Here is a 26,497-nt window from a genome sequence, read left to right as displayed (position 1 = left end):
GGAGGTTTGTAATGTGATAGGGTGCGAGCGTGTTCCTTCAAAAAACATGTCAGTTGTTTAACCGTTCCTATCTCGTCTTTTTTAAGTGACCTTTCCCACCAACACCGAGTATTTCTATCCAACTTTTCAACTAATAAATAAACAATTAACGTGTCTGAAAATTCTTCCACCTTTTGCTCCAATGCTTCCAAGGATCGTAAACATTCATGCACCTTATCGATAAATTTTAAAAGCGACGAAGTAGAATCACTCGTTTGAGGTATAGAAATTAACTTCTTTATGATAGAATTGATCAAATCTTTTTTGTTGCAATAGCGCTCAACCAACAGATTCCATGCTATGTCATAATTCGAATCTGAAATTGGAATGGACTGAATAATATTTAAAGCGTCTGCCTTACACGAACTCTTTAAATATTGCAATTTTTGCGCATTAGTTAATTTGCTATTTTTATGCACAGCTGCGGAAAATAAATCCTCAAATTCAATCCATTCTTCGATTTTCCCACTAAATATTGGAAGAGACAATTTAGGCAATTTTATATCCGAAACAATTATGTCTTTACTCGAACCGTTTTCATTTGAGCAGCTATTCCTTTGAGAACGGATCTCAGAAATTTTTCTTTTAATTTTCAAATGAATTTCATCGAGATTATCTACTACATTTTCCTTTTCCTTAATGAATTCGTCAGTGTCCTTTTCTTCACAATGTGCAAATAGAGAATCGAAAATGTTACTTAATTCCTTTTTAAATTCTAATATTTTTGATTCGTATAACTCCAATAAGGAAATATCTGCTTTCATCCACTGTAGAATTTACCTTATTTTCAAACTTTCTGATACTGCATTTTAAACTCTTTTTGTTTGCTTTAATTGCTTTCAATTCACTCATCATGAACAAATAAATAATTTATCACTTACCGTGATTGCAGATTTCTCGACAGCAACACCGGAAATGAACGATGACACAGTATTCAATCTTAATTGCGTAATCCACACGAAAACGAAAGCATTCCAAACACTCTATATGAAGTTATGCGTAATACAACCAAACGAAAGTATTCTAAATGTTCTAAAAAGTTAATTTTAGCAACAATGTCTTTTACCTGTGGCTCGACGGCCATAAAGTGTTCTTGCGATGCGTGCGTTGTTATACAACAATTTCAAATTAACTAGAAGTGGACTGTACTAAATATTTTATTCGATAACTTTAATCAAATGCGTGCCATCTTTCAAGCGATGACTTACTACTAACAACAACAGCAATAAAAAATAAAACTGAGTAAGCGTTTACAGGGTTGCTGTAATGAACATCTGCGCCATGCAAGGCGCCAAGAAGAGAAAAAATGACGTAATCTTACAGTTAAATAGTCTTAATGACTTAACACTATGCAATATATGTGTCTCTTCATACATTTTTCCTGTACAATAATGTACTAACTCCTTCTAACAGTCAAATTCAGATATTTCACATTTCGCACAGGTGACATGAATTTGCCACAAAATTTTTCAGGTAGGAATATTTGTATCATTCTGTCAGGCTAATGTTTAGGTACATGTATATTATCCTGTTGATTGTGAAAGTTGGATGCCGTCAGACCATGAAAATTGGCCGACACGCCACCAATTTGTGCCAATTGTTTTTCCAGAAGAACTAATGCTTTTTTATTTAATAAACAATCATATTGAACCTGCTTTGCTTTTGCACTTCATATAAAGGCTTTTGTTGATTTATTTTATTTTGTTAGGCCATTGGAAGCTCTGTGAGTACAAATTTCAACACAGGTAATTGTTCCCATCTATCTCTGTTTTGTTGACCAGTGGTAAAATCCCATAACTACTGCTTAATGTTCTGTAGAACTGTTAGTTGGTACATTTACGTTTACCTTGTTGGCAACACGGAGTTTCTTCACTGCATGCAGGCTTTGTTAGTGTAATATTAAGCACGTGTTGTTGAGTTTCAATAAAAAATGTGAAAAGATACATTTCTTAATTTTCGACTTGCTTCTTGTTATGATATCGGTTTATTTAACATGGTAGCAGTTCTCGTGGTTGTGAATATAAATGAAGAATTTAGTATTTATAATTTGTTTTAAAAGTTACTGGTACTAGCATAAAAATGGCATGTGCAAGAAGCAGTGATATCAGTATAACGCTATTTAATGGCTCAGACTATTTTAATTGGAAAGTGCGTATGATGAAATTTCTCCAATTTAAAAAATGTGGTTCAGCTAAAAGTCAGTGAAAACGAAGGCGTGGAAAAATGGGAAGAAAAGGATATCCAAGCTACAAATTACATTTACGGCGGCATAACAAACAAGCAACTGGAATATATTCAGGAGTGTGAGACTGCGTTTGATATAATTACGAAATTTGATGCTATGTATTTCAAAACTTCAACATCTCTACAAATTGTTTGTCGAAATAACTTAGAATGTGTAAAACATGTGAATGTGTAAAACTTCTCAAAGTCATAAAAAAATGTATCTTGATGTAAATATATTTTTCGATGATTTTGAGAAGTATGTGAACAAGCTGAAACATGCCGGCGCTACTGTGATGGAACAAGAAAAATTGAACTATAGGCTTATAACATTACCTTCAAATTATGGTCACATTGGTTACTTGATAGATGTATTACCAGAGAAGGACAGAACAGTCAATTACTTAGAGCAAAATCAAATCAAAATTACTTGAAGAGAAAAATGATTATGAAGATTGTGCACCAGCAGAAAAATCAAATGTGTTAAAAATTGAAACAAGCAAATCGGGTCCAGAAGCGAATGTCTGTTATAATTGCGGAACACCTGGTCACATTGAAAAGAATTCTTGGCATGTCCATCAAGAGAACTATCGTGGTAATGGCTCCACTAATTATCATGGTCGAATTGCTTCAAACAGTGAAGCCCCTCAGGGGCTCACTCTTGTGAGTACGGGTGTGACAATCCCGAGGTACCGTAGCCCTTCAGGGTATCATTTTCTTGTGCTTGGCAATACAAGAGACAAATCTGAAACCAGATCAACATGCAAAACTTCGAAGGTTTTCTGTCGTCAGGAACGATAACCTTGCAGGTGAGCGTGCCAGTGGAGGTGTATGTCTCTTCACCTCACTGGACTATCCCTCAAGTTCCTTTCCTTTGACAACATCTCTCCAAGTTGTCGCTGTACAAGTAAATTTTCATATTGTAGTTTCAGTCGTTTCTCTTTATTTGCCTCCTAATGAACACATTGATCAGCGGGATTTAAATGAACTTGTGAGGCTCAGCTGCCTTAGCCTTTTATCATAATGGGTGATTTTAATGGCCATAGTCCATTGTGGAGAAGCAAAGACACCAATTCACAAGGAAGACAAATTGAGCAGGTAATTGAAGACCATTGCCTCTGTCTCCTGAATAATGGGCATGACACTTACTTCCATGAACCCACAAGGACATTCCACGCTCTTGATCTAGCCATCTGTTCACCATCTCTATTGCCATTTTGCAATTTTAGTGTTGGAAGTGATCTGTACAAAAGCAATCACTATCCCATTCTTTTATCTCTTGCACGAAGAGGAGCAAACCCATGTCGAGACTCCCTCGGTTCGTACTGGATAGGGCAGACTGGGAATTCTTCTCTTCCTCTGCAGAGCTCACAAAGAAAATGGTAGAAGATGTGCTTATCGATGATGCAGTGGAAGCAATTACAACTGTTATTACTCAGGCAGCTATGCTCTCCATTCCTAGAACATCAGGAAAAATAATAAAATACTCGAAACCATGGTGGAATTGTGACTGTCATGAAGCACTGAAAAAACAGAAAAAAGCATGGGGAAATTTTCGTAGATACCCAACTCTGCGAAACCTGATGGCATTTAAAAGAGCCAAAGCAAATGCATGAAAAGTAAGGAGGCAGATCCAGAGGGATTCCTAGATTTTGTATGCGCCATCAATAGCATCCTCTTTGCCTAGTAAGCGGGTTCGAGAGAGAGTTAGAAAAGCATGCGGCATATATAAAGACCACTCACTTTCCTTTCTGGAAAAAGATGGCCAAGTGATTAGCTGTATAGAAGAAATTGCGAATACTATTGGTGAGACATTTGCTGCCGTTTCTTCCAGCAGAAACTATTCACCTGCATTTCTTTCTATCAAGCAGTGCTCTGAAATATATTCCATCCCATTCAACTCTACCATATCTGAGTTTTACAATAGAGACTTTACTATGCTTGAATTCAGGAAAGCTTTGTTGCAGACACATAGGTCTTTTCCGGGTCTCAATGGTGTGAAATACGAAATGCTGAAGCATCTGTCCTATAAGTCACTGACTGCCCTTCTCACACTTTACAACAGAGTGTGGAAGGAGCATACTTTTCCCAGTGCATGGAGGAGAGCTTTTGCCATTCCTATTGCTAAGCCAAGGAAAAATCCAAGGAATCCCTCCAACTATCGGCCAATTGCCCTTACCAGTTGTGTATGCAAACTGTTTGAAAAGATGGTAAACAGCCGCCTAGTCTACTTCTTGGAAGAGAATAATAGTATGTCTCCTTATCAAAGCGGTTTTCGAAAGAGGAGAACGACTGTAGATAATATGCTTCTTTTAGAGACATCTATTCGAAAAGCTTTTGTCAGAAGAAGCCACCTTGTCTCAATATTCTTTGACATTGAGAAAGCTTTATGATAAGGCATGGAGATACGGTATACTTCGGGAACTTCACAAGAGTGGCTTGCGGGGCAACCTACCAATTTTCATTCAGAATTTCTTGAACACTAGGACTTTTCAAGTAAGGATTGGCTCTGTTTTGTTGGATGTTTTTGAACAGGAAGAGGGCGTGCCTCAAGGCTGTGTGCTTAGTGTAACCCTATTCAGTTTAAAAATAAACTCTGTATTAAAAGAACTTCCTCACACCATCTTGGGATCTCTATATGTTGATAATTTACAGATTAGCTGTCGAGGGGCAGACATGAGATATGTAGAGAGGCAATTGCAGATGGCCCTGAATAAGATCCAAGAATGGTCAAACAAACAGGGATTTACTTTTTCCCAACAAAAAACTTTGTGCGTGCACTTTTGTAGGAAGCGAGGTCTCCATCCTGAGCCTGAGTTATATCTGAATGGTACAATTTTTCCAGTTATGCCCGAAGTAAAATTTTTAGGAGTGCCATTCGACCGAAAATTGACTTTCTCCTCTCATGTTTTAAACCTAAGAAAGGAATACTAATTCAGAAGTCAAACAACAAAAATCAGCGTTATGTTTACAAAATTTTCACAGGACTAGTTTCGATGGTTTTACCGAACCACCATCCTCAGCTACAAAACCGCAAATGAACAAGATAGGAAATAATGATTAAATAAGATAAGAAAGCCTGGACAAGAATAAGAAAGTGGCACCATCTATTGGTGAAACCAGAACTAAAACATAATTTCTTTAAAGGCCGAAGGCAAATTTGGATTGGAATTAGGATCGTTAACTAGAACAGAAAGATTTTTATGAATGTGAAATGCCTCTAGAAAATCCAGTTCTCCAATGGAAGATGTTTTTTGAATAATTTTGGCAGCAGAAAAATTGAAAGTGTGATTTTCGGACCAACAATGTTGAGCAACAGAAGACTTCTGCGTTTCCTTTTTTCTAACATATGCCTCATGATCCTTGATGCGAAATTTTAAGGCTGTCTTAGTTTGGCTAATGTAAATTAAACCACACTGGCAAGGAATCCTGTAAATACCCCAGGAATTCATATCCGGAATGGGGTCCTTGAGTATGGAACTCTGAATTTTATTGATGGGAGAATAAACAACCCGAAAGTTAAATTTCTGCAAAATATGTGCAACTTTATAACTAATTGATGGAAAGAAAGGAATAACAACAGAATTTGTATAATCTCCTAAAACAAGAGTGTGCCTTTTAGTGTGTTGAGATGAGAATTTTTTAACTGCTTGGTTAATAATGTTGGGTGAAAAGCCCCTGTCAATAGCTATTGTTTTTAAATAATTTAGTTCTTCATCAAGGACTGGTTTGGAGGAGCAAACTTGAAGAGCACGGAAAACATAGGAATAAAATGAAGTTAACTTTTGTTTAGTCGGATGACATGATTTAAAGTGTGGTGGAAGGCAAACCGATGAAGGTTTACGGTAAACCGTAGTACTGAAGTTGGATGTGTTACATGTGACCAGAATGTCGAGAAACGGAAGAGAATTGCAAGTCTCAAGTTCAAAAGTGAACTGAATAGCAGGATCAATAGAATTAATTGTTGAAAGAATTTTATTTAAATCATCTTTATTACCTTCAAACAATATAAAAGTATCGTCTACGTAGCGGAACCATGCCGGGAAGTTTAAAGTTTCAAACAATTTTGATTCATAATAATGCATGTAGATATCAGCCAGGATGGGACTGAGGGGGCTTCCCATGGCTAAACCCTCAGTTTGCTTGTAATATTTATTTTGGAAAACAAAATGTGTTTGTTTCAAACAAAGCGGAGTGAGAGAAATTAGCTCATCAATTTCGATGCAAGAGAAATGAAATTCACGAAGTCTGGTTTCTAGACATCTTAATGCACCCTCCACTGGGACATTGGTGAATAATGATTTTACATCAAAAGAAAGAGTAAATTACGAGGAGAAATGTTTTTAACCTTTTTTACAAACTCTATTGAATTTTTTATGGTGTAAATGTTATTGTCTAATAGAGTGGAAAATCTAGAAACTAAATATTTAGCTAATGGATACGAGGCAGTACCTAAATTTGATACAATAGGGTGGAAAGGAATACCACTTTTATGAATTTTGGGAAGAGCATATAATCTGACACAATTTGCAACAGATGGGATAAGCGAATGTTTTATGTTGCTTGAAATGATTTGCGAAGATTTGATCGCAGTTTTTATTTTTGACAAGTCCGAAGGTGAAAGATCTTTAGGGATCGGATTATATGGTCCTTCGTTTAAGAGTTTAGTGACACCTTCGATGTAAGTGTTTTTATCCATGACGACTATCTGGCCACCTTTGTCGGCCTTTGAAATGATAATATCCGGATTAGAATGAATTTCGCGCATTGTAGCTCTTTCTCTCGCAGTTAGATTTGCTTTCAAAGGTTTATTATTGAATTTCACATTATGAGCGATAAAATGCCTAATCATGTCTTTCTGTGAATCTGAAACTTTACTGAACTTGAAAGCTTTTTCGATAGGAGCCAAAATCTTTGGAATCGAGGGTTTACAGGTTTGTGAGAAGTTAAAATCATATTTTAGAACTCTCTCTTGTTCTTCTGAAAGACTAACATTAGAAATATTAACTATTGGTTTGATGTTTACAGTGGGAAGATTTTTTGAACTACATGAACTGGAAGACTGTAAAAGAAGTTTTTCGAATTTAACTGCAAGAGTGTTTTTATGACGGTTAACTTTATTCTCCGTTCTAGACCAAGACTTTTGTTCAAGGGTAGTGAATTTTGGATATGATTTAGCGAGTTCCAAATGAAGCTTATAGAGTTCATGTTCAATTTTGGACAATTGTTGACGTGTATCCCTTATGACGGACCGAAGTAAGGCAAGCTTGCAATTTAACAGAATTCTTGAAACGACTCAAAGGTTTTTGATTAGATTTGATTTGAAAAAAATTGGGGATTGATTTTTTACATTTACATTTAAGTAAAAAGTCAAGATGATTCAGAAATTTTTACCGTTTCAGGCGTAATTTAGTGAAACGTTAACGGATGAAGGCATTGATAAACAATGCAGAAAATTAAACTAAATTAACTAAGCAATAATAAAGCACACACAAAACAGCAGAAAAGTCCCTCACTGAAATGAATAGAAAACAAAACATTTGTAAGCAAAATGCATGAAATCAGACAAGCAAAGCACAATATCCAAATATACAAAACATAAACATAACTTGAAAATTGCAAAAAAGTACTTACCGAAACTCATGCAATCACAAAATGGCGGCCACACCACATGCAAAAAAGAAAGCAAAAAATAAGCCTGTTTGGGGCTTCTATAATTAAGACACAATAACACGCCAAATAAATACTAGTTCAGAAGTCAAACAACAAAAATGAGCGTTATATTTACAAAATTTTCACAGGATCAGTTTCGATGGTTTTACCGAACCACCATCCTTAGCTGCAAAACCGCAAATGAACAAGATAGGAAATAATGATTAGATAAGATAAGAAAGCCTGGACAAGAATAAGCAAGTGGCGCCATCTATTGGTGAAACCAGAACTAAAACATAATTTCTTTAAAGGTCGAAGGGAAATTTGGATTGGAATTAGGATCGTTAACTAGAACAGAAAGATTTTTATGAATGTGAAATGCCTCTAGAAAATCCAGTTTTCCAATGGAAGATGTTTTTTGAATAATTTTGCCAGCAAAAAAATTGAAAGTGTGATTTTTGGACCAACAATGTTGAGCAGCAGAAGACTTCTGCGTTTCCTTTTTTCTAACATATGCCTCATGTTCCTTGACGTGAAATTTTAAGGCTCTCTTTGTTTGGCCAATGTAAATTCTCCCATCAATAAAATTCTGAGTTCCATACTCAAGGACGCCATTCCGGATATGAACTCCTGGGGTATTTATAGGATTCCTTGCCAGTGTGGTTTAATTTACATTGGCCAAACTAAGACAGCCTTAAAATTTCGCATCAAGGATCATGAGGCATATGTTAGAAAAAAGGAAACGCAGAAGTCTTCTGTTGCTCAACATTGTTGGTCCGAAAATCACACTTTCAATTTTTCTGCTGCCAGAATTATTCAAAAAACATCTTCCATTGGAGAATTGGATTTCCTAGAGGCATTTCACATTCATAAAAATCTTTCTGTTCTAGGTAACGATTCTAATTCCAATCCAAATTTGCCTTTGGCCTTTAAAGAAATTATGTTTTAGTTCTGGTTTCACAAATAGATGGTGCCACTTTCTTATTCTTGTCCAGGCTTTCTTATCTTATCTAATCATTATTTCCTATCTTGTTCATTTGCGGTTTTGCAGCTGAGGATGGTGGTTTGGTAAAACCATCGAAACCAGTCCTGTGAAAATTTTGTAAATATGATGCTGATTTTTGTTGTTTGACTTCTGAATTAGTATTTATTCGGCGTGTTATTGTGTCTTAATTCTAAGAAAGAAGTGTTTAAAAACACTAAATAATTTAAAAGTGTTGGCGAACACCTCCTGGGGTGCAGAGCGTTGCTCTATGCTTCGCATTTACAGAGCGCTTGTTCTCTCTAAACTGGACTATGGCTGGACTATGGTTGTTTATGGCTCCACCCGGTCATCAGTATTGTTAAAACTGTAACCTTTTCATCAATCTCTGCGGATTTGTTCAGGAGCTTTCAGGACTTCTCCTGTCTAGAGCCTGTATGTTGACTCTAATGATCCATCACTTTACCTGAGGCATGAGCAATTGTCCCTTTTGCAATATTTTAATATTCTATCATAAGATGTGCTTACTTGATAATGTGTGTAACACTTTATTTGAAACACGTCCATCCTGTGTACCTACCTTTCCTTTAAGAGTTCGCCCTGTCATTGAGGAACATTCCCTCTCTGATAGCTGGGACTTACCTCTCGACTGTTTAATCGGAAGAGAGACTAATTGTAGTTTATTTTATTTTTTAAAAGAGACTGGCTTTTGAATTTATTTTATTATTTAAAGAGACTAATGTAATTTACACTCATGTCCATAAATTAAGGATAATGCAAAATCAGGCAAAGGAAGAGTTAGAAGCAAAACAAATTTGACTTATTTGTAAAGCTTATTTATTAAACAAAAGGTAAATAGCAAAAAAAGATGCTATATGTTTGATATTATTAAAAAAAAAATTAGCGGTTTTTTCCCCCTGGAGCAAATTACCAAAAAAAAAAAAAAAAAAACCTATTTAAGAAAAACCTATTTAAGAAAAACCAATATTACATGGTTGGTATGATTGTTAATACAGTGTATGTCTCCCAGATGATGCAATACAGTCCGTACAACGCCTAGGCATGCTGAGTATCAAATTATCGATCTGATCTTGGGGGACATTACACCACTCAAAAAGCAATGTTCCAGCAGACATGTAGGAGGAGGTTGATGTGTTGCAACTCGTCGGCCAAACATATCCCACACATGCTCTACTGCATTCAAGTCCAGTGAGAAAGCTGGCCAGTCCATACAGGTGATATCCTCTGATTGAAGGCATTCGCTTACGATGTTTGCACGGTGAGGACAGGCGTTGTCATCCATAAACACAAATTGTGCCTCCGTGGCGCCCCGAAATAAACGTACATGTTGTTCCAGAATGACGTCCCGATAAATTTGGCTTGTTATAGTTCCAATTTGAACATGCAGGTCAGTTTTGGAATCCAGAATAATTCTACCCCAAAAGAGCACTCCTGCACCACCGTAACGGTGTCGTTCAATGATGTTTTCTTGGTGGTAACGGGTACTTGGAGCTCTCCATATGAAAGTCCGGCGAGAATCAGACTGCAAACTAAACCTGGACTCGTCGAAAAACATCACACAAGCCCACTGTTGCGGTGTCCACAATGCCTGCTCTCTATTCCAGGCTAACCGCAGGCGACAGTAAGTTGTACTAAGTGGAACGCATCTGAGAGGTCTACGAGCATATAGACTAATCTGCCCTAAGCGTCTGTACATGGTCTGCCTTAAAATTGTCGTACCAGTGGCTGAAGAGAGCTGACAAGACAGGTCTGAGGCTGTGCTCCTCCTGTTTCTTTTGGCAGTAACTGCCAAATACCGGTCCTCATTCGGCGTTTAACTCTGGGGCGACCTATGCTGTAACGTCTACTCACATTACCATCATTTTGGAATCGTTGCCAAAGCCTGGAGATGACACTTTGGGCAATTCCAAGTTCGTCTGATACTTCCAGTTGGGTACGCCCACATTCCAGAAGGCCGATAATTCTACTACGTAAAAAATCATCCAAATGCGTTCTTTGTGTCATAACTATTCGGTTATTGCACTGAAATGCTTATAAATCGCCTGCGAACAATTTTACTTTGTCTGTATTCCTTATCACTCTCTTACTCTCTAGTCATTGTGACGTACCGTCGGTGTCATCTGGTTACTTCCTGAAATTTGCATATGATTCTTGAAGATGTGTGTAGTTATTTTACAGGTGATATATTTATTTTAGAGTTCGATTACCGCGTGACTCCGAATTATCCTTAATTTATGGACATGTGTGTATTTTGAAGATTGTGTTTTGGATTTTAATGTGTGCTTTTACCTTGTTTTTATATGACTTCATCCTCTGGATTTGGTGCATTTGTCCACTTTTTTTTATTTATTGTATTTTAATTTAATCATTTGTAATCATCCCATCCTGTGTTTGGCCCCTTTTTAATCATCTTTGATTTTGTGCCAATAAACTCTCACTCACTCACTCACTTCCTCACTCAAACAATCAAGAACGTAGTTGTGGTTTTAATAGACATTATGGACGCGGAGCATACTTTAACCACAGAATAAACACTCATCAAGGTAATAGTTTTCTGTTACCTTGATGACTGTTTATTGATGACTTGATGATGTTTTGTTATTGAAAGTAACATGTCAAGTTCCTGTGTAAATACTGTGACGAATAAAAATGAAATCAATTGGTTACTGGATAGCAGATGCACAAAACACATTATAAACAGTGATGAATATTTCAAAGAGCAAGTCACTTTGAAGGATCATATTTTCAAGTAAAAGTTGGTGTTGGAAGGATTTTGAAAGCTACAAAGGTTGGCAATATAATAGTTTCTTTTCCTGTATATAACTCTGAATCTGTCGTAACGTTAAAGAACATATTTTATGTAAAAGAAATGAAAGTAAATTTATTAAGTTATTCGAAGATTACTGATAATCATAAAATAGTTTCAAAAGAAAAGTTCTCTAAAATTTATGATGTCAATGGTTCATTAGTAGCAATAGCGAAGAAGGAAGAAAGATAATATAAAGTAAAGAGTTATGTTAAAAATAGTAAAATGTTTGCAAATTTGACCAACAGTAAATTAATGTTAAAAGAAAAATTGCACCGTTAACTTGGACATGTAAATTTTAAATATCTGGATATTATGTGCAAAGATAAACTATTAGAAGGAATCCTATATAGAATAGAAATAAAAACCAAATATATGAAGTGTGCCATATGTACTGAAAATAAAATGTACAATTTACCATTCAAGAATAATAGAAAAAAAGCAGAAGATATTCTGGAGATTATACATACAGATGTAAATGGACCCCACAGATCAAGTGGATGTAATGGTAAGAAATACTTTGTGAGTTTTATTGATGATTATAGCAGGTTGGCAAAAGTTTATTGTATCAAATCTAAGGATCAAGTCTCTGATTGCTTAATTGAATATGTAATGGAAATTCAAAATTTAACAGGGAAGATAATCAAAGAACTAAGATGGGATAATGGTAGTGAATATATGAATAGCAAGATATACAAATTTGCAAGAGAAAAAGGTATCAAGATAAGGTCATGCCCACCACATGTACATGAATTAAATGATACTGCTGAGTGTTACAACAGAACTATAATGGCTATGGCAAGATGTCTTTTAGCTGAAGCAAAAGTTGTCAGACGTTACTGGCCTGAAGTGATTAAACCTGCTGCTTATTTGAAAAACAAGGCATTAACAAATACTGTTGTAAAAAAGACACCATATGAAATATTTTTTAACAGGAAACCATCTGCAAATGAATTAAAATTATATGGAAGTAGAGTGTATGTAAGAATACCAGAAGAAAAGAGAAAGTCAAAGTGGGATAAAAAAGCTGAATTTGCAATTTTACTTGGATATACAACGCTGATGGAATGGGATGGCTTTCGTCCTAATGCAGCCTAATAAGTGCCAATCGGAATTAAGTGCCACCCCGCCACTTGATCAATCCACATTGTTGCGACCTCACACAGCAAGGGCAGACAAGGCAGTACCAGTATGGTCCTTGCTGAGTCTTACTCTGTCCTGAGAGTCCTCAGGTATTCTGTATTCTGTGAAGTATGTTATTATGCCCCCATGGTTGAGACTGCCTAGGTACAGATCCTTACCAGTACTCCCCAGGCGTTCGCGAGAACGTGGATATATAGAAGTTGGATAAAGAGTTTTGATGAATAACAAAATAATTGTTGTCAGGAATGTTGACATCATTGAAGAAGACATAATATGTGCAGGTTGTGATGATGAAGATGAGAAAGATGATACAAATAAGCAAAATGAACCTCAAGAAGTGTCATATGAATTGAGTAATGATAACTCCAAGGACAGTGTGATAAATGAGGATGAAACAAGAGGTGGAACGAGACCAAGAAAGCAAATCAAACCACTAGTTCGATTTCATGAAAAATTCGGGTACTACTGTGTTAGTGCAAATTTTTGTGAGGCTACAGTTCCAGGTACCTTTAAGGAGGCAACAACATGCAGTGAGGCTGGACATTGGAAAGAGGCAATGGACAGTGAAATGAACAGTCTTGTTAAAAAGACACTTGGACACTAGTGACTAAACCATTGGATAAAGCAATTCTAGATGTGAAGTGGGTATTCAAAAGAAAACCAGGTAATGTTTTTAAAGCTAGATTAGTGGTTCAAGGTTTCCAGTAAAAAGATAGTATTGAGGATACTTACTCCACTATCATTAAGATGCAAATCTTAAAATTGTTACTTTCATATTCTTGTCAATATAATTTAAATATTCATCAAATTGATGTTGAGACTGCTTTTGTAAATGGCTATGTTGTATCTAAGGTTTTTATTAAACAACCACAGGGCTATAATGATAATTCGAATAGAGTATATAAATTAAAAAAAGCACTATATGGGTTGAAAGAAATGTGCTTGGTATGTGTGTTTTAATGAGTATATTGAGAGTCTAGGATTTTGTAGAAGTAAATATGATTATTGCCTGTATGTAAAATCAGAAAATGATGTATTTGTATATAATCTTTTATTTGTTGATGATTTGTTGAAATATTGCAAAGATACTCAAGTAATTGATGATATTAAGGATATAAGCAACCTTCCTATTAAGGAACAACTACATAATAAATTTAAAATGAAGGATTTAAATAAAGTAAAAAGCTACATTGGAATTGATATTGAATATGATAATGAGAAAAGTAGTATCTTAACATTGAGTCAGGAAAATTATATTAAATCTTTAGCTAAACTGTATGGTATTGAAAATTCAAAGCTTTATGGTACACCAATGGAGATTAATCTAAAACTAAGCCAATCTAATTTAAATCAGAATGTTAAATATAGAAATATAATAGGAGCACTCTTGTATATTAGTCATAGTACTAGACCAGACATATCTTTCAGTGTAAATTATTTAAGTAGATTTCAAAATTGTTATGATGAGACACATTTCAAATATGCTTTGAGAGTTTTAAAGTATTTGTATTTAACAAAACACCTAAAGTTAACCTATAGTAAAAATCTTAAAACTGATATTATGAATTGTTATGTTGATGCTGATTGGGCACGTGGTATTGTTGACATAAAGTTAACTACTGGGTTTGTTATTGAATTATTTGGCAATCCAATTTATTGGAAATCCGAAAAGCAAAATTGTGTGACAAAATCTTCCACATTTGCTGAATATATTGCTCTATCTGAGGCTGTGACAGAAATTAATTTTTTAAAAAATGTTGTGAATGATGTTTTTGCTGATTTAACTCATTAAAATTTATGAAGATAATTAAGGAGCTTTGGCTATTGCTAAGTATGGGAACTTCACTAAAAATTCAAAACACATAGAAGTTCAATATCATTATGTACATGAAAATGTTCAAAATGGAGTAACTGAAATTGTAAAGATTGATTCAGAATCAAATATTGCAGATATCTTTACTAAGTCTGTAGGAAAGATTAAAATTTATGAAACAGAGAAAAGGTTTGAAATTGAACTAAATTTTGTATGCTGTTTAAGTGATGTTTATTTAAATATTTTTGCTTAAGATGAAATAGATTTTGGTAACGTCCTTATGTAAACTAAATTGTATTTAACTTTGATTTTAACATTTAAGTTAATGAAAGAAACTTTTTTTTAAAAATAATTTGTGTTAAATGTTGAATGTTATTGTTTATATCTATGCTTAAGTGTAATTGGTAAAGATGAAAAGGGTGCTTATATCTATGTTTATTTGTAATTAGTAAATATAAATGTAAGGAGGCTTGTTAGTTTGGTACATTTATCTTTACCTTGTTGGCAACACCGAGTTTCTTCACTGCGTATGAACTGTAATGTTAAGCACATGTTGTTAAGTTTCAATAAAAAATGTGAAAAGATACGTTTCTTAATTTTCAACTTGTTTCTTGATATGATATCGGTTTATTTAACAAGAACAAAGTCCCAAATTTTAATAATTTTTTTTTTTCTCTCAAAATGTGAGAAAAAAATAATAACTGTAATAACAGTTAATTTATATCTCTGTTGAAAACAAAGTTTGAAATATTGAGATCAATTTAGGTTACATTGAAAGTGAAATGTTATGAGTGTGTGATTACCCCCTGCTTATTCATAACTGTTTCTAAATGCTTATTCATAACTGTTTTTGCACTGCATTGTATCAGTGCCACTGACATTTTCTTTTATTGTAAATCATACAGTAGTTATAATTATATGATAGTTATTTGCTGTATAGTATCAAATACTGTATTTAATTTTTAATTTATAAAAAGACAATTAAATTTAGCATTTGTCAGATTTGTACATGTCATGAATTTCATCTTTTCTATCAATATTCTAATATATTAATAAATTTATGCATTCAATATAAAAAGGCTCTTAAACTTCACAATACTTTCATTTATACAAAACATTTTCAATAATAGTATATTCCTATTAGGATTATTAAATTTATATTCCTATTAGGAATATTAAATTTGAATTAACCATTAAGTTAATTAAGATACAGTAAGACCCCGCTTAACGCTGTTTCGTTTAGCGCTGTTTCGGTTTAGCGCTCTTTTATTTCAACCCGGGGATTCCACAAAATCGCTCGCAGCATACGGGGATTCCCCGAAATATTATGCAGTGATAGGTTTCAAATACATATCCGAAAGAGTGTACTTGTATTTCTTGTTTGGTGCAGTATTGTACAGACATATTTTGAAGGGGTAAATGTGGAAGATGTCAAAGAAATAATTCAAGAAGCAGCGGCTAGTCTTTCTAATGATGAGCTCAAGGAATTAACTGAACAAGAAGAAAACAAAAATGTTGACAGCAGTGATTCAGAAGAAGAACAAAAAGAACTTTCGATGGCGTTTGTAAAAAGGAGTTTGTCTACCATAACTGAAATAATGGATCAATTCATTGAAAATGATCCGAATTTTGACAGGAGCTCAAAAGTAAGGCGTGGTGTTAGAGATGCTCTATCCGTTTATGAAGAACTTTTAAGAGAACAACGCAAAAGAAAAAGGCAAACAACATTAAATGCTTTTGTTACAAAAAGGCAGAACACTGAAAACGCGGAAGGCTAACTAAATATGACTGACTTAGAATTTTATTTGTTTTTTTTAAGAATATTCGTTTTGTTATTTATATTTTGTTTTTATTTTTGCAAGAAATAATAATGTGGTATTAATTTAGGCTTTAAGAAATAAATGTTTGGTTTTATTTTTATTAAAAAAACATACTTTTAAAATTTAATACCTAACCAATTTCCTAACCATCTTCCCTGAACCCCAATATTTACATGTAAAGATAGCCTCGTTTAGCGCTGTTTCGCATTACGCTCTACTTTGATGGAACGTATCCCCCGCATTAAGCGAGGTCTTACTGTACAACAACACACTGAACAAATATTAATTTAGAAGTCAAACAGCAAAAGTTAACAATAAATTGAAAATTTAAATTAATTGTATAATTTGAAAATATAACGCTGGTTTTTGGCGTTTGACTTCTAAATTAATAATTTGAAAATATAACGCTGATTTTTGTTGTTTGACTTCTAAATTAACCATTAAGTTGCCTCAAATGAAAGAAGTTGCATTTTTCAGATTTAATGCAAAAACTAGAAATAATCAAGAAAGAAAAGTTAAATACTAAAATTGGCCCCAAACTACAAGTTTTGTATCAAATAGTTAGCTGATTTGTCACTGGAGGGAGGGGGAAGGAACCTTCTTAAGCCAAATTAAAAATTTTTGTCCAGTCACCAAATGATAATGAAGTGAACCTTATAACTCTGTAAACACAATTTGTTATATATAAAAAAAATACATATTATTTATTGCAATATGCCGTTTATTATTATTGTGGGTCAAGACCACATCTGAAGTACCTTGTTGTGTGACTTGTCAAGATTTAGGACATGAAAATAAGTACCAATCTGTTGACTGGATAGATGTAAAGAATTACTTCTTAACTGAAGCAAGAGAATAGTTTTTCCAAGTTAATGGTTTTCAGAATTTGCAGATAAAGATAAAAGCTGTTTTTAAGTAATTGTTTAAAAAATATTTATGTTAATATTCTTGATACTAGTACGTTAAAACCTGTGAGTTTGGAATTTATAGATTCTGTTTTTAAAAGCATGCCCCTGGTTTTTAAAATATTATTGTGATTTGTGTAATTTTACCTTTTTATCCTTAACTTTTTAGCACTTGAAAAGTGAGAAATATAACTTAATAGTAATAGTTCTGAGGAAAGGTTGTGAAAAAAATACATGTCTTACAGAAATACCCTTTTTCAGTTTTTCATTGCTAATTATTACTTTAATTCTATTTTATTTTTTATTTATTTATATCCCCTCAGTTATTTAATTTAAATCTGCAAATATTGTATTACAAATAAAGACATTAATTGACAAAATTTTAAAATTGAGAAAATCATAGACTGCATCTGCAGTGAGCATAGACCATAACACAAACATCAAAAATGAATTCAAATAGGATGCCATCAAACTGTAACAACTTTTATGTTTCCACAGAACAGTCACAAATATAAGAATGTACTTTCCTTCTTTATTTAGCATAAAGATATATTCTCCCATTTTTATTAAAGCCTCGCAGGGTTATTCTTCAAGGATGTTGCCATTATATATGTGTCCAGTTTCTCCATTTATCTTCATAGGAGAGGAATAGGATGAGCAGCTTTAGCTAGAATGAGTTTGGAGAATTGAATGAATAGCCTTGAAATGGATGTGAAAAAATAGCAACATGAGAAATTCTAGAAAATGGTCAAATATGTAGCTATTAAATTCAAGGAATAAGTTAAACCTTATGCAAACAAATCAAAAATTCTTAATTTATATTCCGAAATAGCTAGGGAAGAAATGCACAAGTAAGTATGATATTCAATTTGACTATGAAAAATTTAGTTTTAGAGGCCTTGTAGTAATTTCTGAGATTGCTAAGCAAATAATGAATTGTTTATATAGTAGTACTCAGCATTTTTTAAAATTCACTTTATGCTTATTATTTGTTATGTATTTAAATGTATCTTTTGTATATAATTTTAGGTACAGCTATTATGATGATGTGACTTATCATTCTGTTTCTGATGTGCTGGAAATTTTTAAAGTAGCCAAAATATTTGACGTAGAACCCATGGCCAACCAATGTATTAAGTATCTCAACCAACTAACACTTAATAATGAAAATGTTTTGGAAATCCTTGAAGTTGCCACCACCTTACATCAAACGGAATGTGTGGAGAAGTGTATAGACTTCTTACAAGAAAACACTGATGCTATTATTCAGTCAGCTTACTTCCCTAAAGCAAGACGTGACACTATATTGACAATTCTTCAACTTCAGACTGTTACACTAAGCTCTGAAATAATGCTTTTGCATGCAATTGCTTTGTGGTTACGTCACCAAAGCAGTGAAGAACGAGATATTTTCTTATCCACCATGAATATCATGGATTTTGTTGTAGATGAATTTATGGATTTTATTTCACATTACCCTGGATTTTTTACGGACTCTGAAGTTGTAAGTATCCTTGCTAACTTAAAGGGAAATGGAATTCGAGAACTTCCTGCATTTTGCAAAGTACAGCCTAAAAAAAGAACATTAAAATATCCAAATATCAAAGAAGTTAATTCTGAAAATGTAAGTACAAATTCTTGGCTTTTAATTCCTATTGTTCCAGAATTATATGCAAGCAGAAAATATCATATTTCTTTAAACTTTGGGGAGGGAGGGAAATGCAAAGTTTTTAGAAGTCAGCATCTTAATGAATTCAATCTAACTAAATAAACTACATCAATCTTGCATTAAAATTTTCATATTTTAATAGTGGAATTATGATCAGTGATATGTAATTATTTATTTACAAAATAAATGCAAATTTATATGTAAAATTTTCCAGTGTTAACAATTAAATGCAAAATATTTTTTATGAAATATTTTGAATGAAAATTAAAAATACATATTTAAAATAACTCTTTTAATTTGTGTGACACTTACTACCCAGTGGTATGCTGCATATTATCCCTGTTTCCCTCATAAATACATCTACTGCCCATCTTCCTTGTGTACATCTTCTCATTCAGCCAGTTTGGTCAAGTCGCAAACTGTAGTATTGTTTCCTATAAGAATAAAACATAAATATTTTTGACTGTTCTGTTTTATCAAAATCCTGAACTGTATTGCAAAACATAAAAGCTGTATGCATCATTAAATGAAACAGCCAGACAGAAACTCAACTGCCGAGTTTATTTTAGCAAATAACATCTGATTTGAAATTTTTCTTATATAGTGCTTGAAAGCAAAATCCATTTTAATGCAGTTAGAAACATGTTGTGAAGCTGAAGTCATCCTGTAAGAAATGAAGATATTCCTCACATATATATTGTAATGGTGTGAGCGGATAGCACATCCAGCTAGCACTTTTAGAAGATCTGTGATTTTGAAACGCAGTGAAGGCAAAATTGATTTGCCATGTTTCCTGCATTAAAAATATTAGTAGTATCTAAAACCTATCTCAGGAATATTACTATATGTAGGTAAAAAAAAAAAAAAAAAAAAAAAAAATGTTTTAGATTTTAAATTACGTCCAAAGGGGCGTTTTTTAACATTTTGTGTGTTATCTTTCTTTATTAAATATCATGTTCCTCGCACTTAAACCATAAGATCCAGTGCAACAGCAATATCGCAAAATAGTTTTAAAACGAGCATATCTTTAGAATTTCCAATACAGAGACTCACGCGCTGGAGATAAAAATGTTTTTTCTGCACAACGTTGCCATTGCTTGCTTTGAAATCCTTGAGTTTGTTAATCAAAAATTCGTCAAAGTTTTAAAAAATAGGAAATCGATCATAAAACAAATTTCAAATTTGGTCTTCCACATGCTCATATTCGTTGGAGGATTACGTTATTCAAAATTCGATGACTCTATGTACCATTGTTTTATAACAATACGAGAAATATACATACATTTATGCAGATTTTTCATTATTTAATTTCTTCAAATATAATGCAGGACTCTAACATTTTGTGGCAACAGTTTGAAAAGTGAACCGACGTTTATGAGTCCAACGCAAAATGCCAAAACGAAACTAATAGTCCTTCGGGATTCAAATCCCTTTGGACTAAAAATATATATATATATATATATATAAGTATAAATAAGATAGGCTGTTACCAGCACATGTTCTGCTTCCAATTCCATGTTTTAAGTAGAAAAAAGCTTTAAGTAAAGTGTTACGTATTAGTCATTTGTAAGCAAAATCTAATTTGTTTTTCCAATAAATAGAAACATTTCTAATGACCAAATTTTAGATTATATTTTACTAGGTATAATTACCCATGTGTAAAATCTAGTTTTTCTAAATGTATACTAACATAATCAAATGTTTTTTTTCCTGTATTTCTTTTTACTAGAAATTGTATTTTATTAAACAGTTGAATAATATATTATTTAAATGGTTTTAATTAAAGAAAGTGAAGCATTTATGATATATGTAAAATAACTACTTTGAAATGAGTACCATAATTTAATTTTGTTCTGTGTTATTTCTATAGTATCAACAAATCTAAATTCAGACACAATGACATGCTGATCTGAATACTAATTCAGAAGTCAAACAACAGGGGTGGAACGTTGAGGCGCGAAATGAACTGGAAGTTGATCTGTCAGCACAATCCTTATCTTCAGCGTTATATTTTCAAATTTTCAGAGGACTAGTTTCGATGGTTTTACAGAACCACCATCGTCAGCTGCAAAAGTGCAAATGAACAAGATAGGTTATAATGATCAGATAAGATAAGAAGGGACCCCATTCTGGATATGAATTCCTGGGGTATTTATAGGATTCCTTGCCAGTGCGGTTTAATTTACATTGGCCAAACTAAGAGAGCCATAAAATTTTGCATCAAGGAACATGAGGCATATGTTTAAAAAAAAGGAAATACGAAAATCTTCTGTTGCCCAACATTGTTGGTCCAAAAATCACACTTTCAATTTTTCTGCTGCCAAAATTATTCAAAAAACATCTTCCATTGGAGAACTGGATTTTCTAGAGGCATTTCACATTCAAAAAAATCTTTCTGTTCTAGTTAATGATCCTGATTCCAATCCATCTTGGCCTTCGGCCTTTAAAGAAATTATGTTTTAGTTCTGGTTTCATCAACAGATGGCACCACTAGCTTACTTTCTGTCCAGGCTTTCTTATCTTATCTGATCATTATACCTATCTTGTTCATTTGCGCTTTTGCAGCTGACAATGGTGGTTCGGTAAAACAAATATAACGTTGATTTTTGTTGTTTGACTTCTAAATTAGTAAATCTAAATTCATTTAGATCTACATGTATCTCCATGATATTTAGGTAACAGTAAATAGTGTTCATTACTTTTTGGAATAGCAGCTGAATAGTGACTACCATGCACTCTGGGATCAACAGAAATAGCCTTAGTATGTGCTACTTATTAAGCTCTTATATTGATTCTATATATTTTTCATGGAAATCTATTAAGAGTTCCAAAAAACGTACCACTTACAGTTTATCATATACAGTCAAAAGTCTTTAATCCGGACGTCCATAATCCGGAATGATCTATAATCCGGACCTCAAAGCTACAAACTTCCTGTGCATACGTAAACGCATAATCCGTTTATGCATGTGCATAATTCCTTTATGCATATGCATATGCGTTTAATGTATAATGGTCGATATAAGCTAAGCTAAAATTATCTAATTATCTCAGTTAATCTTGCAGATTGTGTTGTTCCTTAATCTTCGAATTTGATCCAGCTTATTATTTTTTGCAGACTGTCAGAGCAATTTTATAAAAGTAAGCTTGAACTTTCGATTATGTCAAAAAGAATTTCCGATTCTGGAGCTGCCAAAGGATCTACAAAGCGAGAGCATGTTTCGATGTTCATCAAACAAAATGTGGAATTGCTGCAAAAAATGGATAAAGGCATATGCTTTGTTTCTCTAACCATTCCGAAATCTGTTTACCGATTTCATGCTGCTATGCGGGGATGGGGGTGGAACGTTGAGGTGCGAAATGAACTGGAAGTTGATCTGTCAGCACAATCCTTATCTTCAGGGCAGATGTTTTTATTTTATTCGGCTTATAATTCCCTACTAAATGTAGTATATCATCTCAATGTACTCCGTCTTTGATATAATTTAAATCAAATTCCTCGTCATTATAAATATCACGAATACATATAAAATAGTTTTCTGGTTGCAATTTTCTAATTTCGACTGTGCATAATGTATGCTTTACGCATGCGTGCATTGAAAGAAATGTTTATTAAAGTAAACAAATAAATATTAAGCTTTTTTTTTTGTAAATTTTGATACCCTTTAGATCATAATTGCTCTTTATTTCATAAATTACGGTTTCATATTTTTAATTTTATTATTTCTGCATGCCGTCTTACCAGATTTAAATTGATGTATAATCCGGAAAAACCGATAATCCGGAATTGCCGAAATCCCAATGAGTTCGTAAAGACTTTTGACTGTATAATTAAAATCTAATATGCTGTTCTCAATCATGATTATATATGCATCGTATATGCCAGGGGTGGCCGATCTGTGGCTTGCGACCCACATGCGGCTCTTTGAAGTATTATTTGTGGCTCTCGATAAATGTACCCGAGTTCCCTTTACATTTTTGTGTTATTATATTAAAAAAAATTATTATCGTTCCGTACGTGTTTCAAAATCTCTTTTAAATTACTGACAACAAATATGAAAGACTAAGTGCAACGTTGTAGCAAATTTCATTTCCGTCTAAGTTAAGAATGATATGACTCATCGAAAACTGCGTGAACGAACATAAACAGTTCTGTTCGGCGGATTTTCTTCCCCTTCGACTGCCTCATGAATTATGAAAAACATATGGGAGTCAAGGCCTTGTCCGGCCGATTGCTTCTCGACGAATGACGATCTATGTATTCGACCGACTCTAGACCGATTTTGAATTTGTAAACTTTCATTGCAACAGACAGTTCACATTGTGCTCTGGAGGAAACAATTTGCGTCATTCTTGTTACAGATATAATTTGTAATCTGGAATTTTTGGTAAGTTAACTATAATTTGTTTCATAGTATGTAACATGTGTTGTTATTGTTTTAATAACACAAAACGTGTATTTTATAAATTTCTTTATTTATTTCCAGTTCTTTTAAAAATATGACGACAGAGGAAAAAAAAAAAAAAAAATGGGTGGAAGAAAATAGAAGTTTTAATAATGAGTGGGAGGAGAATTTGTTTTCTTTCTTTCTTTCTTTCTTTTTTTTTTTTTTTTTTTTGACAATAACGGAAAAGCATTATGTGTTATTTATAATTCTACGATAAAAAATTATAAAGCTAGCAATTTACTTCAACATTAGGAAACCAATCATCCTCAGTTTTCTAATCAGTATCCACCAAATTAAGATCAGGTAAACTTGCTTCTTTAAAATCAAATTTAAATACACAGCAGTCAATTTTGATGACCTTAGCAATCAAGTTAATAATGTAGCTGAAGCTAGTTTGCTTATTGCCTGGAATGTTGCTCATGCAAAATGCCTGTATGGAGAAAGAGAGTTTATTTATTAAAATTTATTAAAAAAACTTGGAAGGTGTACTTAAAGTTTTAGATACAAATAATTTCACACACAGTGCACAAAGTTGTTTTGCAATCTCGAGAGGGTCTCGAGACACACAACCGAATGACGCATAACTGCAATTAATACATCTCTTGAATATAATTTTAAAAATGATTTGAAGAACTGTATTGCATTCAGTTTAGCCCTTGATGAATCAACAGATATCACAGATCTTCCGCAATTAGCAGTTTTCATATGTTTTGTTTCACCTGACTTCATTGTTAAAGAAGAATTATTAGATTTAGTAGCACTTCAAGAGTCAACCTGCGGTGTCGATATTAAAAATGCATTAGCTTCCATAATGAAAGGTTTTGATGTGCCTCTTAATAAACTTGTAAGCATTGCAACTGATGGAGCTCTGGCAATGCTGGGTTAAAAAAAAAAAAAAAAAAAAATCGGTCTTGGTGGGCTTTTAAGAGATGATTCTCAAATTCCACAATTCATACCAATTCAGGATATCTTGTTACAAAATATTTAAAATATCCTGATGTTATGAAAACAGTGTTACACATTGTAAATTACATTCGTACCAATGCAAAAAAATCATCGACAATTCAAAAATTTTGTTGAAGAATTAAAGGACGAAGAACTTCCAAATGACATTAATTTCTTTTTCATTGTTAGATGGTTATCTAGCTACAACATATTAAATCGATTTGTAGATTTGTTTGATCCGATAACTGCATTTCTGAAAGAAAAGGAAATAAATAAGTCTGCGCCGATTACTGAATTTTAATCAGAATCGAAGTATCCTGAATTAAAAAAGGCTACTAGTCGAATTATTTAAATATTCGGAACAACATACATATGTGAATCATTTTATTCCCCCTTTAAAATTCGTGAAATCCAAACAATGATCAGTATTAACTAACCAGCATCTGAAAGAATTACTGAGAAGTGCTGTCATCTATTATTCACCAAATTTTAAAGAATTATCAAGTGAAGTAAAATAAATGTGTTTAATTTTTAATATTTAAATTCAATGCACATATTTTGTACTTTTATTTATGTTTTCAATAAATATAATTTCTGTAAAAAATTTTTTTAATACCTTTTTTGCACACCTTTTAAATACGTATTTAATTGTGGCTTGCGAAAAATTTCAAATTTTGAAAAATGGCTTGGACTATCAAGGAGCTTGGCCACTCCTGGTATATGCGTATACAAGTTTTAAATGCTAAATATGAGAAATCTTGAATTATATCATAATAAAATTTTCACGAAAATCTATTCAGAGCTTCAAGTAAAGTATCATTCCTGGTTATCAATTTTAGCTAAAATCTGAAATTTCCATTAATATAAAAGTCTTAAATATTTAAATTCTTGGATTATACTTTAAAGAATTTTCTATGAAAAACTATTATGGGATTCAAGTAAAATATCATGTCCATTAGAAACTGTCGTGGATTTCAAGTAAAATATCATTTCTGTTTGTTCAATTTCTCTCAAAAATATAATTTTTGGCTGTCCGTTAAATCTGTTGTGGGCTTCAGATAAAGTTCCAGTTATGGTTCTCCAGTTTTACCCAAAATCTAATCAACTCCTCATACTAGTGCAGAAAGCCTAGATATAGAAAATAGAAATTTCATATAAGAGTTATCGAGGGTGAATCAAACTTTATTCGAAGTTCAGATTTGGTGCGTGAAGGTGCAGTTACTCCTCCCTACCTATTTTTTGACTTCGCTGATTTTCTTGCGTTTTAGTGTATGTGTCATATGTTTGATCATATAGCCTGGCTCAGTAAAAGTAGGTGGCTAGTGTAACTCTGATTCAAAATCCGGTTTACGATCACGTGCAGTGCTGATAAGGACCACATGTTTCTGAGATTCCTTTGCCAATGCTTTATTTTTCTTCTTTTTTCCCCTTTTCTCATCAGGAGAACAAAATTTTGCTCTCCTGATGAGGAGGGACCTTTAGCTGCCCTTGAAATCGATTGAGTGTTTTAATATACTTACGCTAAATACAAGGTTGTTAATGCGATTTTGATTGTCACATTGGCGTGTTTCTCTCCTATTCTAATAAAAACATGTTGTGGGGAACCCCAATTTGTGTTTATTCACTGAAAACTCACTATCAAGTTTTTGGACCAAAAACATTACCTCCCTTACCTATGTATATATGTTAACAGGATGTATAAAAATAATATACACATTTTCAAGAATAGCAATGGGCTTTGAAAAAGTTATTTTTGCATTCTGAAAGTATTTAGTTTCACAATAAGAGTTTGAAAGAATGCTTTAATAAGTTATTTCCTTATATATAGATGATTTAATGAAATATGCATTATAGCCAATAAATTTACTAATGTTTTTATGATCATTTTTAATGTATAGTAATAACACAAAATTATTTCAGTTATAAAGTTGAATATGATAAACCTGTTTTTTAAGAAGTTTTTAAGTATATGAAATGTAAGCAATCTGCATGCATAATTTATTTCAGGGAAGCAGTTGTTTGAAAAATATA

General features: G+C 33.1%; 1 protein-coding gene across 11 annotated transcripts in view; it reads left to right on the top strand.

Moving 5' to 3' along the window:
- LOC118186626 (uncharacterized) overlaps positions 1 to 26,497 on the top strand; it is a 195,615-nt gene that overhangs the window by 93,343 nt on the left and 75,775 nt on the right. For all 11 annotated transcript variants that reach the window (XR_015043513.1, XR_015043512.1, XR_015043511.1 and 8 more), the window contains one exon: positions 18,434 to 19,028. Coding sequence is in view for 8 of the 11 variants with exons in the window: in XM_085825410.1 (XP_085681536.1) it covers positions 18,434 to 19,028 (595 nt within the window). In the remaining 3 variants the exon portion in view is untranslated. The remainder of the gene's footprint in view (positions 1 to 18,433; positions 19,029 to 26,497) is intronic.

The sequence above is a fragment of the Stegodyphus dumicola genome, chromosome 10 (genome assembly GCF_044657685.1).
Source record: "Stegodyphus dumicola isolate Sdum_Otavi_A_Nest chromosome 10, ASM4465768v1".
Classification (NCBI taxonomy): domain Eukaryota; kingdom Metazoa; phylum Arthropoda; class Arachnida; order Araneae; family Eresidae; genus Stegodyphus; species Stegodyphus dumicola.
This window is presented reverse-complemented; position numbering and strand designations above follow the sequence as displayed.